Raw genomic sequence first — 13,884 nt, forward strand, 5'->3', positions numbered from 1 at the left:
TTAAGATTTCTTAAAAGTACTTTCTGACCAACACAATACTTTGATGCTGTTGCATGCTTTCTGTCATAGTCAATTTTTTGTTTCTTTGTGAACAAACAATATTTTTCATGGCTTTTTCTTCAGTTCCTCTTTTCATTTCTAAAGCTTTTTGTAAAACCTCTTTGTCATATACAGGATTATATTCATCATCATTGAGTCTATCTATGTATTTTACATCGATTGGAAGGCAGGGTTATTGGTTATACATAAGGAAAAATAGTGAGTACCCCATTGAATCATGCACTTTAACTCGTAGAGCAAAAAAGATTCCATCTAAAACTGACAGCCAATTTTGAACATTTTCATTTAAGACCTTAATGATTGCTTTCTTAATTGTTTGGTTCTGTCTCTCTACAAGGCCATTGGCTTGTGGATGGTAAGCCGAGGTAACATGCTGCTGAGTACCTGTCATGTCATTTAATGCAATGGATACAGAGTTTACAAACTCGCGACCTTGGTCATTGATTTGTATTTTAAAACAACCATGTCTGCATATAACCTTATAGAGAAAGGATGCTACTGATACTGCTGTTTTGTTTCTTAGAGGTTCAGCTTCAGTCCATTTAGAAAAATAATCAATAAGAACAATCACAAATTTGTATCCATTCGATTCAGGTAATTGAATTAAATCCACACCAACTTGCTTCATTATTTGTTGTTCCTCTTTAACAGGTTTTAAAGCAGGAGAGACTTTAAGATTTCTGTTGGAGGTTTTCTGGCATCGCTCACATTGATTTATATGCTTTGTGATATCCTCCACTATTGAATGCCAAAAAAATCTTGAAGATATTTGCTTTCTAACAGCATTAATACCAAGGTGACCGGCTAATGCAACAGCTTTCTCTGAAGTTCCAAGACCCTCATGAACTTCTTTAACTATGTTTAGTTGCTCTTCTCGATCTATTACCACAATCACCTTCAAGAAACAAAAGTTTGCTTTTAGACATTTAATAAATACAATAAAAACAATAATTAGAACTAAAAAATGTTTTAAATGTTAAAATACTTTATGAAATTTTGAATTAGTTAAAAAGTTTTTCTTACCATGCCAATATTTTTTTGCAATACATCAATTTGTTGTCTATAATTGCAAAGTTTTTACATTGCCTTTTAACCCTTTGAGGTCTTTAAAAAAAATTTTTTTTTGCCTATCAGGTCCAAATTTTTTTTTTACTTATTGACCTTAAATATAACATAAAATATATGTTTGACCCATGGCTTTTCTTTATTTTTTACAAAAAATAGGTTTTTAGTGTAGCACTAAATTGTTTAATTTTTATTCTGCCAAAAACACTATGACCTAAGTGCAAGTACTAAACAAGAAAGAAAAAACAAATATATGTACAAGCTTGTTTTTATTCTTAAGTAAATTGCAATATTGACTTTGGATATCCTATTTTACATGAAACTCAGTCTCTGTATGGTAAAGTTCAAAACAATCAGTAGGGTGTAGTCCTGGTTTTCTAGTGCAGGTTTTACAATAGTACACGGTTTTTTTTCTACCACCTTGTGTTTTTCTGTCACTGCATACTAAACAGTCTTTGGCATTATTACTTGGAACTTGTGCAATAAAATGTGGCTTTTGGTTGAGGCGCTCATTATCATCTAGTGATGATCGCCTTCCTTTTCGTTCTTGAATGTTACGAACTGTTCCTACTAATTGCTCAATGAGGTTTTGTCTGTAGGTTAGGTGTCGAAGTTTGTTTTTACCATTGCTTTCACAAAACTTATTGAACAATATATAACTGTTTACAACTGCAACTTCCAACAACCAGAAAAATATTTTTCTCCACCATTTTAAAGACTTGCGTAGAAATGAATAGCTGGAACAATAGTGATCAGCTCGATCAACAGCTCCCATATGTTTCGAATAATTTACAATAACAGTTGGTTTATCAATGTCTACAATACCTTGTTTTGTTCTTTGTTTTGCAACTTCAGTTGTTGAATCATGGAAAGTACTCAGCATCAGAACTTGTCGCCTGTCCTGCCATGCCAAAACCATAACATTGGAAGAGTGTACATATGCAGAAACTTCGTGCTTCTTTAATTTGAGTTTTTTTATATCTTCAGGTAACTGTTTTCTATTTTTCATTATTGTTCCTGTAGTTTGTATGCTCATTTTGAGGAGTTCTTGTGCAAGAGGAAAACTAGTATATAATCTGTCAGTGAATAAGTGATAACCACTACCTTGGGCAACCTCTAAAAGCTCATCACACAAATGCAACACGATTCGACTTGTAAACTGCATCATAGGTCTTGCCAAACTTTCAGTAGTGCAATTACCATAATACGGTTCAAAGAAACTAATATAACCTGTTTCACTATCAGCTAAAACAAAAACACGAATGCCCCACTTTGTGGGTTTTTGTGGATTGTACATGCGAAATGCAACTCTACCTTTGAATCCAATAGTACTTTCATCAATTGCAATATTACGAGATGGGACAAAATTTCTAGAACAGGAACTTTTCATTTCTGATACAACACGATGCACTTTCCTTGCACGTTTATTCAGTTCATTAGATGAATTTGATGGTGGGGATACATGCAGCATCCAATGTATCTGAAGAAACCGAGTTCGAGAAAAAACTGCTGAAAAAAATGGCATGTAGTTTAGCCAATCACAAGAAAAATAATGTTTTATACTTGATTTTTCATTCAAAGCCATATTCAAAATAGTACCAAAATAAGCATGAATTTCTTCAAGTGTCACATCTTTCCATTTATGCCAAATAGAATGAGATTTCAATTTGTTATTTTTAATTTTTGACTTAGCATAACGATTAGTTTCAGTTACAATATCTGCAAGTAACTCATCAGTAAAAAATAACTTGAAAAAATCTAGTTCACGTGTTAAATTTATTGAATGCTGAGGGCCTACATTTGCTACTGTGAATGGCAATGCTTCAAATGCAGGAGTATCTTGCACTACTTTTATCCATCCTATGTTTAAAGCAGGTTCGTTATCATCAATTTCATTCAGTTCAATATCTTCCTCTGACTCTGATATCTCTGAGAATTCAGTCTCAGATTCACTAAAAGTGTATTCACTGTCGTTTTCAGTACTTGTTTCATCCAATGCCATCAATACTTCTTCAGTTGTAAAACGCTTCCTTGCCATTAGTAAGTAAATTTTTATAAAAATTTCTAAGAGTATAAGTAAGGCTAGACGTTCAAAAAATGTTACTGAAAAGCACAAAGTTAAAAACACACTATAATATTACCAATTGAACCTATTAAATTGTCCAAGTTAGCTTAAAAAGATAATTTTTTCTGTATAAACATCAACATAGTAGATGTCCCGTGGCACGGGACATTAGACCGCAACGACATTTTCATAATGTCCCGTCACACGGGACATTGGACCGCAAAGGGTTAAAGTTTGCCTTTTTTCCTCTCTCATTCACATCTTCAGGAAACTTTTTGTCATTCAAATATTTTCTGATTTCATGAAAGTTAATAATTTTGTAAATCTTGAAAACGCCAAAAAAATAAACGCCAGAAACTGTGTATTAAAAAAGTCAGTTAAATAATAACGATAGCAGTAAAATTCCAACGTTGAAATTTTACTGCGCAGTAAAATTTTAACATTGGAATTTTGCTGCGCAGTAAAATTTTAATGGCAGTAAATTAAAAACGCTACACCGGAATAAAATATTTACCCTCCCCCCCCCCCCTTTCCTTTCATATTAAACTAAAAATTAGAATAGAGTATCTCCCTCCATCATATTAATTATTGAATGAAGATGCTTTTAAGCATCTTAATTCAATAATTAATAAGTAAAAATTTGATTAGTAAAAATTTAAAAAATTCTACGTTCAAAATTTACAATTTAAATTGGAAACAAAAACACTTAAGTAGCTTTTGTTAAAGGTAGGTTTTATTCACTTTGAGAGGGCTAATATTTTATATGAAACATTTCACCGTGTAGATGTAAATGGTCATTCGCAAATTATGTCACAAAAAAACTTTTCAGATCCCCCTCCTCCCTTTTCCACAAAATAACACAAAATATCAACCCCCTATCTTATCCTGAGGGTTCTAATCCCTGTAAAAGAACCTCTGGGGTTCTAATCTCTGCAAAAATATTTCGAAGCAAATTTTAGAATTTCGAAGGTAAAAAATTGTTTTGGTATTTTTTTTAGAATTTCGAAATCGCAAAAATATTTCGAAACAAATTTGACTATTTCGAAATGAAAAAATCGTTTCGATGCAATATTAATTAGTTTGAAATTATTTCGAACTTACAGAAACAAGAATAGAGTTTCGAAAACAATTTCGAAAAAAATTTCGTTTTTTTTTCGTGTTATTTTTGTTTAAACGCGTGTGACGTGTTTTCAACACGAAAAAATTGTAAATTTGACGTTAAGTATACCGTTTCCAAAGACCGACATTGTTTTTATAGAAACAGCCGATAATAGATAAAAATATACAGGTAAATATAAACATTTATATTTGATAAAAATAGTATTTTATTTTTATTAAATATAAATGTTTATATTTACCTATTTAAAATATATGCTCTTATTGAACTTTAGGTTCCAAAATATTCCATGCTTTTTGAAAATTCTGCTCAGAAATGCTTTTATTGCTTCACCAACCAAACTCTTCTTGTGGAAAAATGTGAAGAAACTGGCACTAAAAAATTTCATGCTTTTTCTTTTTTTTGAGAATGATGGATTTCTTTTAGGCCTCCTAAAACTTCAGTTTTCATATAAAAACACTCAAACAGTTTAGCTATGTTCTTAGGTTCGAATTTTAATGTTCGAAAACTCTTCAACTTTGTTTACTGTTTTTTTTTTGTTGTTGCGAAATTCGAAATTTGCGTGGTAGAAATCGGAAAAACGTAGTAAAATACCCCTTAAAAGTCTTTTGACTTTTTAAGGGGTATTTGTTACTCGCCTATAATACAAAAAGGCTGAAGGTTAACCCTGGTGTATATTTATCCTGATATTTTTATTTTTTCACTTTTCATTACCCCAAGCATAGGCTACATTTTAACCTTTGACTCTAACAAATCAGGAGATAATAACTTACTTGAGCTTAGGAAATAAAAATTTATAGATAACAATAAGGCAGTAAAATATTTTCTTTCTAAAACAAAATTACAATTAAAGATTGCCATTAAAACTGCATTAAAATTAGGTTTACCAGCCCTGCTATCAGTCTGATCCACCAAGTGTCTTACATAACCTTGCATATATCAGCCTTTGTCTACTTCCAAAAGTTTTCCAAAGTATTTTCTAAAAATTAACAATGGAGAAGCTGGACGGAAGAATAAAATTTAGCAAAACGTTACTGTGATATTTAACACAATTATCTAAAGTGATTTAAAAAAAAAAAAAGATTAATAAGTATTTAATATTTACATTTCTTACTTTTGCAATGAAACATTCTGCTTAATACTATGATCTCATTCCAATATATTGCATTTTGAAGAGTGTATGTATGTATGTATGTATATATGTATGTATGTATGTATGTATTATGTATGTATGTATGTATGTATGTATGTATGTATGTATGTATGTATGTATGTATGTATGTATGTATGTATGTATGTATGTATGTATGTATGTATGTATGTATGTATGTATGTATGTATGTATGTATGTATGTATGTATGTATGTATGTATGTATGTATGTATGTATGTATGTATGTATGTATGTATGGATGCATGAATGTATGTATGTATGTATGTATGTATGTATGTATGTATGTATATATGTATGTATGTATGTATGTATGTATGTATGTATGTATGTATGTATGTATGTATGTATGTATGTATGTATGTATGTATGTATGTATGTATGTAGGTAGGTATGTATGTATGTATGTATGTATGTATGTATGTATGTATGTATGTATGTATGTATGTATGTATGTATGTATGTATGTATGTATGTATGTATGTATGTATGTATGTATGTATGTATGTATGTATGTATGTATGTATGTATGTATGTATGTATGTATGTATGTATGCATGTATGTACCTGCAACATATACCAAGTATATTACAACAGAGAATGAATCATAAAAATTAGAAAAGATTAATTGAAACATTAAACTCATTTTCAAGTAAAAACAAAAAATAAACATAGCAACAAGACAACTGGTTTAACATATTTTTAGGTAAAACTTTCAAACTAGAAAACGACTTTTGTTTTGCTTGAAACAACTACAAAATAGTTAAAAATCTAAAATTTCATAGGCAGGTTTAAATCTCTTAAACACAGGTCAACAAGCAATCCTGTAGTGTACTAGATTGAACATTACGGAAAAAGTTGTGCATAGAGATTATTTTTAAAGATATTCTCCTTTTTCAAAAAAGACAATATCCGTCATGACCCATGAAGTCGTAAAAAATTAATATTTTAATTTTTAGCAACTTTACCCTGATTTCGTTCATTTAAGTGAATTGTTTTCCAAAAAAAGTTATGCTCAAAAGAAATGTTTAGTGGTGCAACCGAACACTGAAAGCCAGACTTGCCTTAAATTACCCGAGTAAGCTTAATTTTCTTCGCTTAAAGGCAGCATTAAGTATTGAATTTTTACAGCATTAACAAAAAAATTCAACATATGGTGTTCATTTGAACATAGTTTACAATTTTACCAGTAGAGGATTTGTCTATAACATAACGATTTTGTTGTGCAAAAATGCTGGGAAAAGGAGTTCCGCGAAACAACACCAAAGTAAAATTATGACACTTGTGCTGCATACTATATTTTATTCACATGTCCCGTTATAAGAATCTGTAAGCTTTATCAACTTCAATTCTCTTTTTACATTAGTTACCAATTGACAGTCAGATGAGTGACACAACATTCTAATGGAGATGTTGGTGATGAAGGAAAGTTTTCAAGAATTGCGCATTTTTTGTATATTATTTGATCAAATAAACAAAACTGTTTCATTTACATGCAATAATAATCTTGAAAAGTTAAAAACACGTTCCAATTCCCGAAACAAAACCCCTCATTTCGCTTCGATTGTGAAAATATTTGAAGTGGAATTCAAACGTAAGATAAAGATCGTATTTTCCAATTTTCTTTTTGTGAAGTAAAAAGGTTTCATATGAGAACAACGGACTTGCAGTAACATCAAGTTTTTTGTTCGTTGTCAAGCATGCAACGAGCCAATTGTAGGTGAGGATTGGAATATTGTTAAAGGCGGATACATCCAAAATAACGCTTGGGACCGTTTTGGCCAATATTAGTATAATATCTATTTTTAGCCGACTGAAGTTTAAGATCCGAGTTCGGTCTGTTACAATTATTCTTGGTGCAACTCGTATGCAGCCTGCTTTTGATGATACTAAATCAAAATCTTTGGTGTCTTTTTTGGCATCTTGATGCACGTATATCTTTCAAAAAGATAAGGAAAAAAATTAATGAATAGAAAAAATCGAACTGTAAACCAACAAGATGCAGATGAGTAAATCAAATTAAAAAAATCTTCAAAACCATCAAGCAGAATGTCATTAAATGTTCAAAATTAAATTTCTTGAAAAAAAAATTTTTAACCTTTCAACTTGAATATTCCTTAATAATAAAGTTTTGATAAAAGTAAAACCAATACTTTAAATTAAATTATTTTGTTATTAATTAAACACATGACCCAATATATTGTGCCATGTTGCCAAATGCGTGATGCAGTGGGCATATGATCAATCATATGCCCCACTTTGCGCATTCTTTTTCTCACTACATTTCCTGTTTGATAAGGAAAGTCTCTAGTATGGTTTTTTTTCATTGAACTGCATACTTTATAAGCTAAGTTCTAAATTGCAGGACACCCATTCAGCAACAGGTTTTTTGAAAAAAACAAACAATCAAACAAACGAAACTCACCCTTAAGGAATTTAAGCAGTCGTAAGGTTTTCGTTTGCAGAATTCTTGCTCAAAAATTTTATTTACCAGATCTACGCCAGCAGGAACTACATATAAGAGATAACTCTGAGAGTCTTCTCTTTCTAGACTTACTTCAACCCATTCATAATGCAGAACAGGGATCCCAACAACATCGCAATAAAGAACCTAAAAAATTATAGTATGCTTTACAGAGAGATGATTTTTACAACATTTTAGAATACCTTCTCAAGAGCTTTTTTCAATTCGGTGATAGGGTTGGTACCAAAATCCATATTATGAGATTTGGCTTTTACGTCAGAGTTAATTCCAGGTTTCACAACATTTTTAAATTGATCATTACAAGAAATCCTATATTTCATGTTTTCCATCAGATTTTGTGGTTTCATATGTGTAGGTGAAGGAACTCCACCCTTCGGAGTGCAGTAAATTCATCCTTTTGACAGTAGAAAATTCTGATGATGAGAGAGGATTAACGTGATAAGCATATCAATGTGAATTGCTACGTGACAACACAAATGTAGATAAAGGAACGGCAAAGTTGAAGTCACTCAAAGCACTAGAAGATGTACTGTGCATCAGATGTGGTTCATTTGACAAGTCTATTGACTCAGAACCAGAATAAGATTTGGTTGAAACTAAGAGAACACGGTCTGAATTAAAGGATAAAACTATATCAAAGTTAATACATAACTACCACTTACATGGTAGAAATTCGCTTATCGACTTTATCGAAAATGCTTCTATAGATTTAATCATATTCTCTATTGAATATTGAGATAAGCCTCTAAACACTGGATGACATACATGACATAATTAGTCATCTCATGAAACTATTACATACGTTAGCCATAAACTCCTTGAGGCTTTCAAAAACTAAGAGAAAATATAAGAATTTGCAATACTGTATGTCTAAGTTCCAGTAAAAATCCCTTAGTGAATATGAAACATAGAACAGGTTTATTAATGTACCTCCAGGAATGAACGGAATAACTGATCCGCATTACTCCCTGTGATACATTTCAAATATCTCTATGGTATAGCTGCTTTTGCTATTCAAAAGCAGTTGTTGCATCAATAAAACTAAGTAAATTAAAGCAAATTAGAGATATTAGTTTCTTCTCTTAATCTATATTTACACATTCAAATTTATGTCTAAATAAATTAATTGCTCATGAAACATTAAAATTATCTTTCTTTTGTAATATTATAACCTGAGTATCATTTTAATACATTGCACTGTACCCAGCAATTTTATCTGGCTTTATAAAGTCGTATTTAAGAGTTGGTTTTAGTTTGAATAGAAATAGGAAAAAAAAAACTGATTTAAAGGTTCAGTTACCCATATGAAACCGTGATTTTCTTTTTTTTTCTGTAAAGTAATCTGAAGGACATTTCAAATAAACTTTTAAAAGTGTAAAAATCTTTTACAGCTTGCATAAGTAAAAAAAAACAATAGTACTCAGTACAGGTAGAATATTCCTATTTGACTACAGGCTTCAACCTCGACTAATTTTGCACTGTCAGAGCTTTATCACAGAACTATATAAAATGGAGCTCACTACCTGATAAAATCTAGCAAAACAAGGGAGTTGATAACATAACAAGAGAGTTGTAAACAAAACGTTGAAAGAAATAATCTAAAAATTAGTTGAAAATTTACAACAATAAACTTAAGACAGTTCAAAATTCAATCAAAATTATCAAAAGCACCTAAAAAATTCAAACATGAAATACCTCATATTACCTCATAAAAACCTTCATAAAATCTCATAACTTGAAGAGGCACACAGCAAAGCAAAGAAAATTTAAATTAGTGCACAAGGAAAATAGATTTTTTGTTTGCAAAACTATTTCAAATTTATGAATGTAAGAAATCAAAATTAAAAAATTTATAATATTTATTCCATATTTCTCAAAAATACCATTCAAGGGCAAAAAATAAATTTTCATGGAAAGAAGTTTTCCACATTCAAAACTTTCTTTAAAAAGCAAAAATTAAAATTTTCAAGTCTTAAGTTATCCACCAACTGTACTAAGATATTACAGAAGTTTTCATATTTTTTTTTTTTTTTACATTTCATTGATATATTTTGACAGCTACTAATAATAAACTTTATTAACCAATAGACTTTATTAACCCATAAATATTTTTATACCAATTTAACAACTGTAAGAAAATAATCTGTTATACTGTGATAAACTACACTTTTACAATTAACTACATACACAGACAACTACATAGAGACAATTACATACGCAGACAACTACATACAGATAATTACATACGTAGACAACTACATACAGACAATTACATACACAGACAACTACATACAGACACTTACAAACAGACAGCTACATACAAACTGAAGCCAAGATTGAAAACAAGGAGATGGTAAATCTACATTTGGTTTCATACAATTCAATTTTCTGCTGTAAATGCAAGGTTTCTGTACAGGTATGACTTAAATATTTGTAGACCAAAAACAACAGAGTACTACTTGTTTTTGGTCTACAAATATTTAAGTCATACCTGTACAGAAACCTTGCATTTACAGCAGAAAATTGAATTGTATGAAACCAAATGTAGATTTACCATCTCCTTGTTTTCAATCTTGGCTTGAGTTTAACATAAGTATAACATAAGTTTTCTTTTCTTTTTTTGTTATTACGTTTAAGTTTTTTTATTTTTACATTTCTATGATATATTATGACAGCTACTAATAATAATCTTTATTAACCAATAATTATTTTTAAACTAATTTAATAACTATAATAAAATAAACCGTTATACTGTGATAAACTACACTTTTACAAACAACTACATACACAGACAATTAAATACACAGACAGCTACATACAGACAATTACATACGCAGACAATTACATACAATTACAAACAGACAGCTACATACAAACTGCATAAAGAAACTAAGCATACAGAATATAAACTAAGGCTGATGTAAAAACTAAATACAACATTTACCAACAAATAGTGTTAAAAGAGTTGGCATTTCAAACCTTTATTTATGTGTAACAAAACTTAATAAAGTAACTGAGAAATTAAACTTAATACTTTACAATGAAATAAATCTTCTTTATAAATGTAAAACTAAATGAAAATCAATCATTTAAAAGATTGCCTCTTATTCTTCCATCGCTTTTTCTCACTCACTTCTTTTCTTCTGCCACTGTACAAGAGAGGTCTTTTTTTCTTATCTGAAAGATTGGTGTTTTCTTCTGTAGAATATCCAAATAAATTTTCAATAAAAGATGAAACGAAAATGATACGATGCCAAAAAAATTCTCAAGTTGCCTCTAAATCAGTTTTACTTTAACCAATTAAAATCTTAATAATCTGAAGGTATTCTCCTTAAAGAAAAATAAGACAATGATGTCTGAAGAAATAAAAATCAAATTTCTAAATGTTGACAGTTCTAAAATATAAGTGTACTACTGTAAGTATTAAAATATAAACAATTAGACAAAGTGAGCTAACAGTCAAAACTATAAAATAAAAACAAAATAAAATTACAACCTGTACAGAGCTCTGAGAGAGCAAATGAAACAAATTGAAATAGTCCCTTCATTGACATATACCTGCTTTTTTAACAGAATTTAAAGTTCTACTACTAATAACTAGTTAATTGTTGTTAGGCAAATTTTTTTACAAATTTTTCACTTTTTAAATAAGAACTAATATTAAAATTTAGAATTGAAATAGAATTTAGAATAAATTAAAAGTATAGAAGTACATTTAAATCTAAAAACGCTGAAAGATTTTAAATAAAATAGGCCTGCAATCGCTTAAGATTAGAATTCTATTTCCAAAGTTAATCACAAAAATTTAAAAACCTGAAGTTTTCCACCACACCCTCCATTTTCTCTCAGTTGTGAGTAGATTTCCATAATGAAATACAATTTTCAAATAAAGAATAGATTGCTAAAATTCTATCAGAAGCTTCCAAGAAGTTCTCAAGAATTCAGGACAAAAAGGTATGTAAATAATTTTTTTTCAGCAATGTTAATAAATAAAATTTTTGCTAACTTTAATCAATTTGTGATTTAAAATTAGAGAAAAAGAAAAACAATTTAAAACTAAAAGAAATACCTTTGCAAACTTCAACTTTAAGTGCCTTCACGTTTTCAAATCAATGTTATAATCCTTCTTTTTATTTAAGCTTGAGGTGGGTGTTGTGTTAATTTCTTCTGTACCTAAAACTGTAAGAATTTCTTAGTATTTTTCTAGACCTATTTCTTAAATAGTTTAATAAAAAATAAAAGTAGCTTAAACTAATTATACTAATTCTTTTTTTCTTTTGTATTGCTAGACCTTAAATAAACTCTAAATTTTACATTTTATAAAAACCAGTTAATGAACTTTACAAGGAAAAACTTATTTCTATTCCAAATAGTTTTAAGTTTAAAATTTAGTACTTTATATGCAAACAATGAAAGAGTAGATATTTATGTTTTACTAAATCCTTTATAAAGAATCATTTAATACTTCAGGCTACAGGAAGACCTTGCTGATGCCCAGTGGGCATGCATCGTCCGCACGACGTCTTACGGACGTCCCAAGGACGTCTGGACGTCTTATGGACGTCCTACGGACGTCGCGCGGACAGTGCATGCCCACTGGGTGTACACTTTGGAATCCTTAAATTAATCCTCAAATCTTGTTTAATGTGCAAATCTTGTTTAATGTGCAAATCTTGCACAGAAAAAATTAAGCAAACCATCATAAGAGAGTTTGAAAAACATTTATTTCCTTTCAGGATTTTTTCTAATCTCAGGCATACCTGGCTGACTTTGAATTCGTTTGTTTTAAATATCTGTGTAATTTGTGTTTAGGAATAATTATACCATTAATTACCTTTATGGAGCCTAATCGTAGGAGTTATAAAAGTACTTTACGTGATTACTTTTAAGAAATTCGGAGAAAAATTTGCCAAATAATAAATTCGCAACTAGATCATTTAAAAGACCCTTAGTTTCACTTTAAAATTTCCCGCGCAAAATCTTGTTTGAGTTCTTGGAATTTTTGAGCTATCTTAAACGTCATGATTTAAAAATGGTAGACTTTGTAAGATTAGGATAGGCATGTTTCTAAGTGAAATTTTTTTAATAGTGTTCGTCTTGCTGATTGAGCATATTGATATTTAATATTTAAGAAATTTATTTTGAGTGATTTAATTTAGACTGAACTATTTGATAAAATAAGGTAATTTAGGATAATATATCCCATCATTCGCCCTTTACCCACTTATTTGCCATCATGAGGGCGTGTTAAAATAATTTTGCGGCTTAATTTTTCAAGATAGATAAACTTTTAAGCTCAGAAACGTTAAACGTAGCAACAAAATAAAACTTTATAGAAGAGGAAATTTAGTTACCTAGAATAAGTTCGCGAGGAAAAAATTATGCAAGAAAGACTGACTTGAAAATAGCAAATACATTCAAAACCAATAGCTGTTAATAACTGAGCTGTTGTAACTGTTGAGCTGTTGTAACTATTGAGCTGTTCAAACTTTTCACTAAATGCAACGTTACAATGATATTTTTAAATCAGATTTATACCAGCAAACTTTAACATAACCTTATTTTTTATAATCATTTCACTTCGCATTTTCTCATCATTTTTCATTATTTCACTTCACAGCTTCTTTTACAACTACAGAAGGACACCGCAAGAACTCTAAAAATAGCCACTGTTACAGGTATTATCATAAAAAGAGTAACAGAATTAACCATATTCGTGTGAATTAGAAAAAGCTGAGAGAACTTCGGATGAAGTTTGCTTCTAAGTTTAAATATAATTTTATATAAAAGTAAAAGAACAACTTTATAGCTGTCGACTTGTTTCGAATTGCTTCAATCAAAAAATTTAAATACAATTACATAGATGTTCTAAACAATTAAACTTTGGAGTAGTAAATGATCAAAAGCACTTTTTAATTTTTT

At 29.8% G+C, this 13,884-nt stretch overlaps 2 protein-coding genes, 1 long non-coding RNA gene and 1 pseudogene across 7 annotated transcripts in view; 1 reads left to right on the forward strand and 3 right to left on the reverse strand.

Annotated features, from left to right (window-relative positions):
* Positions 1–13,884, reverse strand: part of LOC149876693 (uncharacterized) — a 615,724-nt pseudogene that overhangs the window by 534,486 nt on the left and 67,354 nt on the right.
* The window catches only part of LOC149876721 (uncharacterized), a 91,894-nt gene that overhangs the window by 58,308 nt on the left and 19,702 nt on the right, over positions 1–13,884 (forward strand). The gene's annotated exons all lie outside the window — the stretch shown is intronic.
* Positions 1–13,884, reverse strand: part of LOC149876724 (uncharacterized) — a 316,490-nt gene that overhangs the window by 24,325 nt on the left and 278,281 nt on the right. The window lies entirely within an intron of this gene.
* On the reverse strand, positions 6,192–13,422 carry LOC149876725 (uncharacterized). Of its 4 annotated transcripts, none has more exons than XM_090075069.1 (5): positions 13,317–13,422; positions 12,032–12,141; positions 8,145–8,558; positions 7,903–8,088; positions 6,192–7,415 (listed from the first exon to the last, which is right to left on the reverse strand). In XM_090075069.1, the coding sequence occupies exons 3-5, from the start codon at positions 8,307–8,309 to the stop codon at positions 6,993–6,995; spliced, it is 774 nt and encodes a 257-aa protein (XP_089931195.1). In that variant the 5' UTR covers positions 8,310–8,558; positions 12,032–12,141; positions 13,317–13,422; the 3' UTR covers positions 6,192–6,992. The 4 variants fall into 4 exon arrangements, with proteins under 4 accessions (XP_089931195.1, XP_089931194.1, XP_089931193.1 ...); XM_090075068.1 differs by lacking the exon at positions 13,317–13,422 and adding an exon at positions 12,428–12,495; XM_090075067.1 differs by lacking the exon at positions 13,317–13,422 and adding an exon at positions 12,358–12,481.

The sequence above is a fragment of the Hydra viridissima genome, unplaced genomic scaffold (genome assembly GCF_058129835.1).
Source record: "Hydra viridissima isolate aposymbiotic clone 2 unplaced genomic scaffold, HvirCarnegie_v1 scaffold_18, whole genome shotgun sequence".
Taxonomy (NCBI): Eukaryota; Metazoa; Cnidaria; class Hydrozoa; order Anthoathecata; family Hydridae; genus Hydra; species Hydra viridissima.

Coding starts and splice junctions, on each gene's coding strand:
- LOC149876725 (XM_090075069.1), bottom strand. CDS start 8,309: ATGAAACCACAAAATCTGATGGAAAACATGAAATATAGGATTTCTTGT. Junction 8,089..8,144: donor TGAAAAAAGCTCTTGAGAAG/GTATTCTAAAAT, acceptor ATAATTTTTTAG/GTTCTTTATTGCGATGTTGT. Junction 7,416..7,902: donor ACTGCTTAAATTCCTTAAGG/GTGAGTTTCGTT, acceptor TCTTTTTGAAAG/ATATACGTGCATCAAGATGC.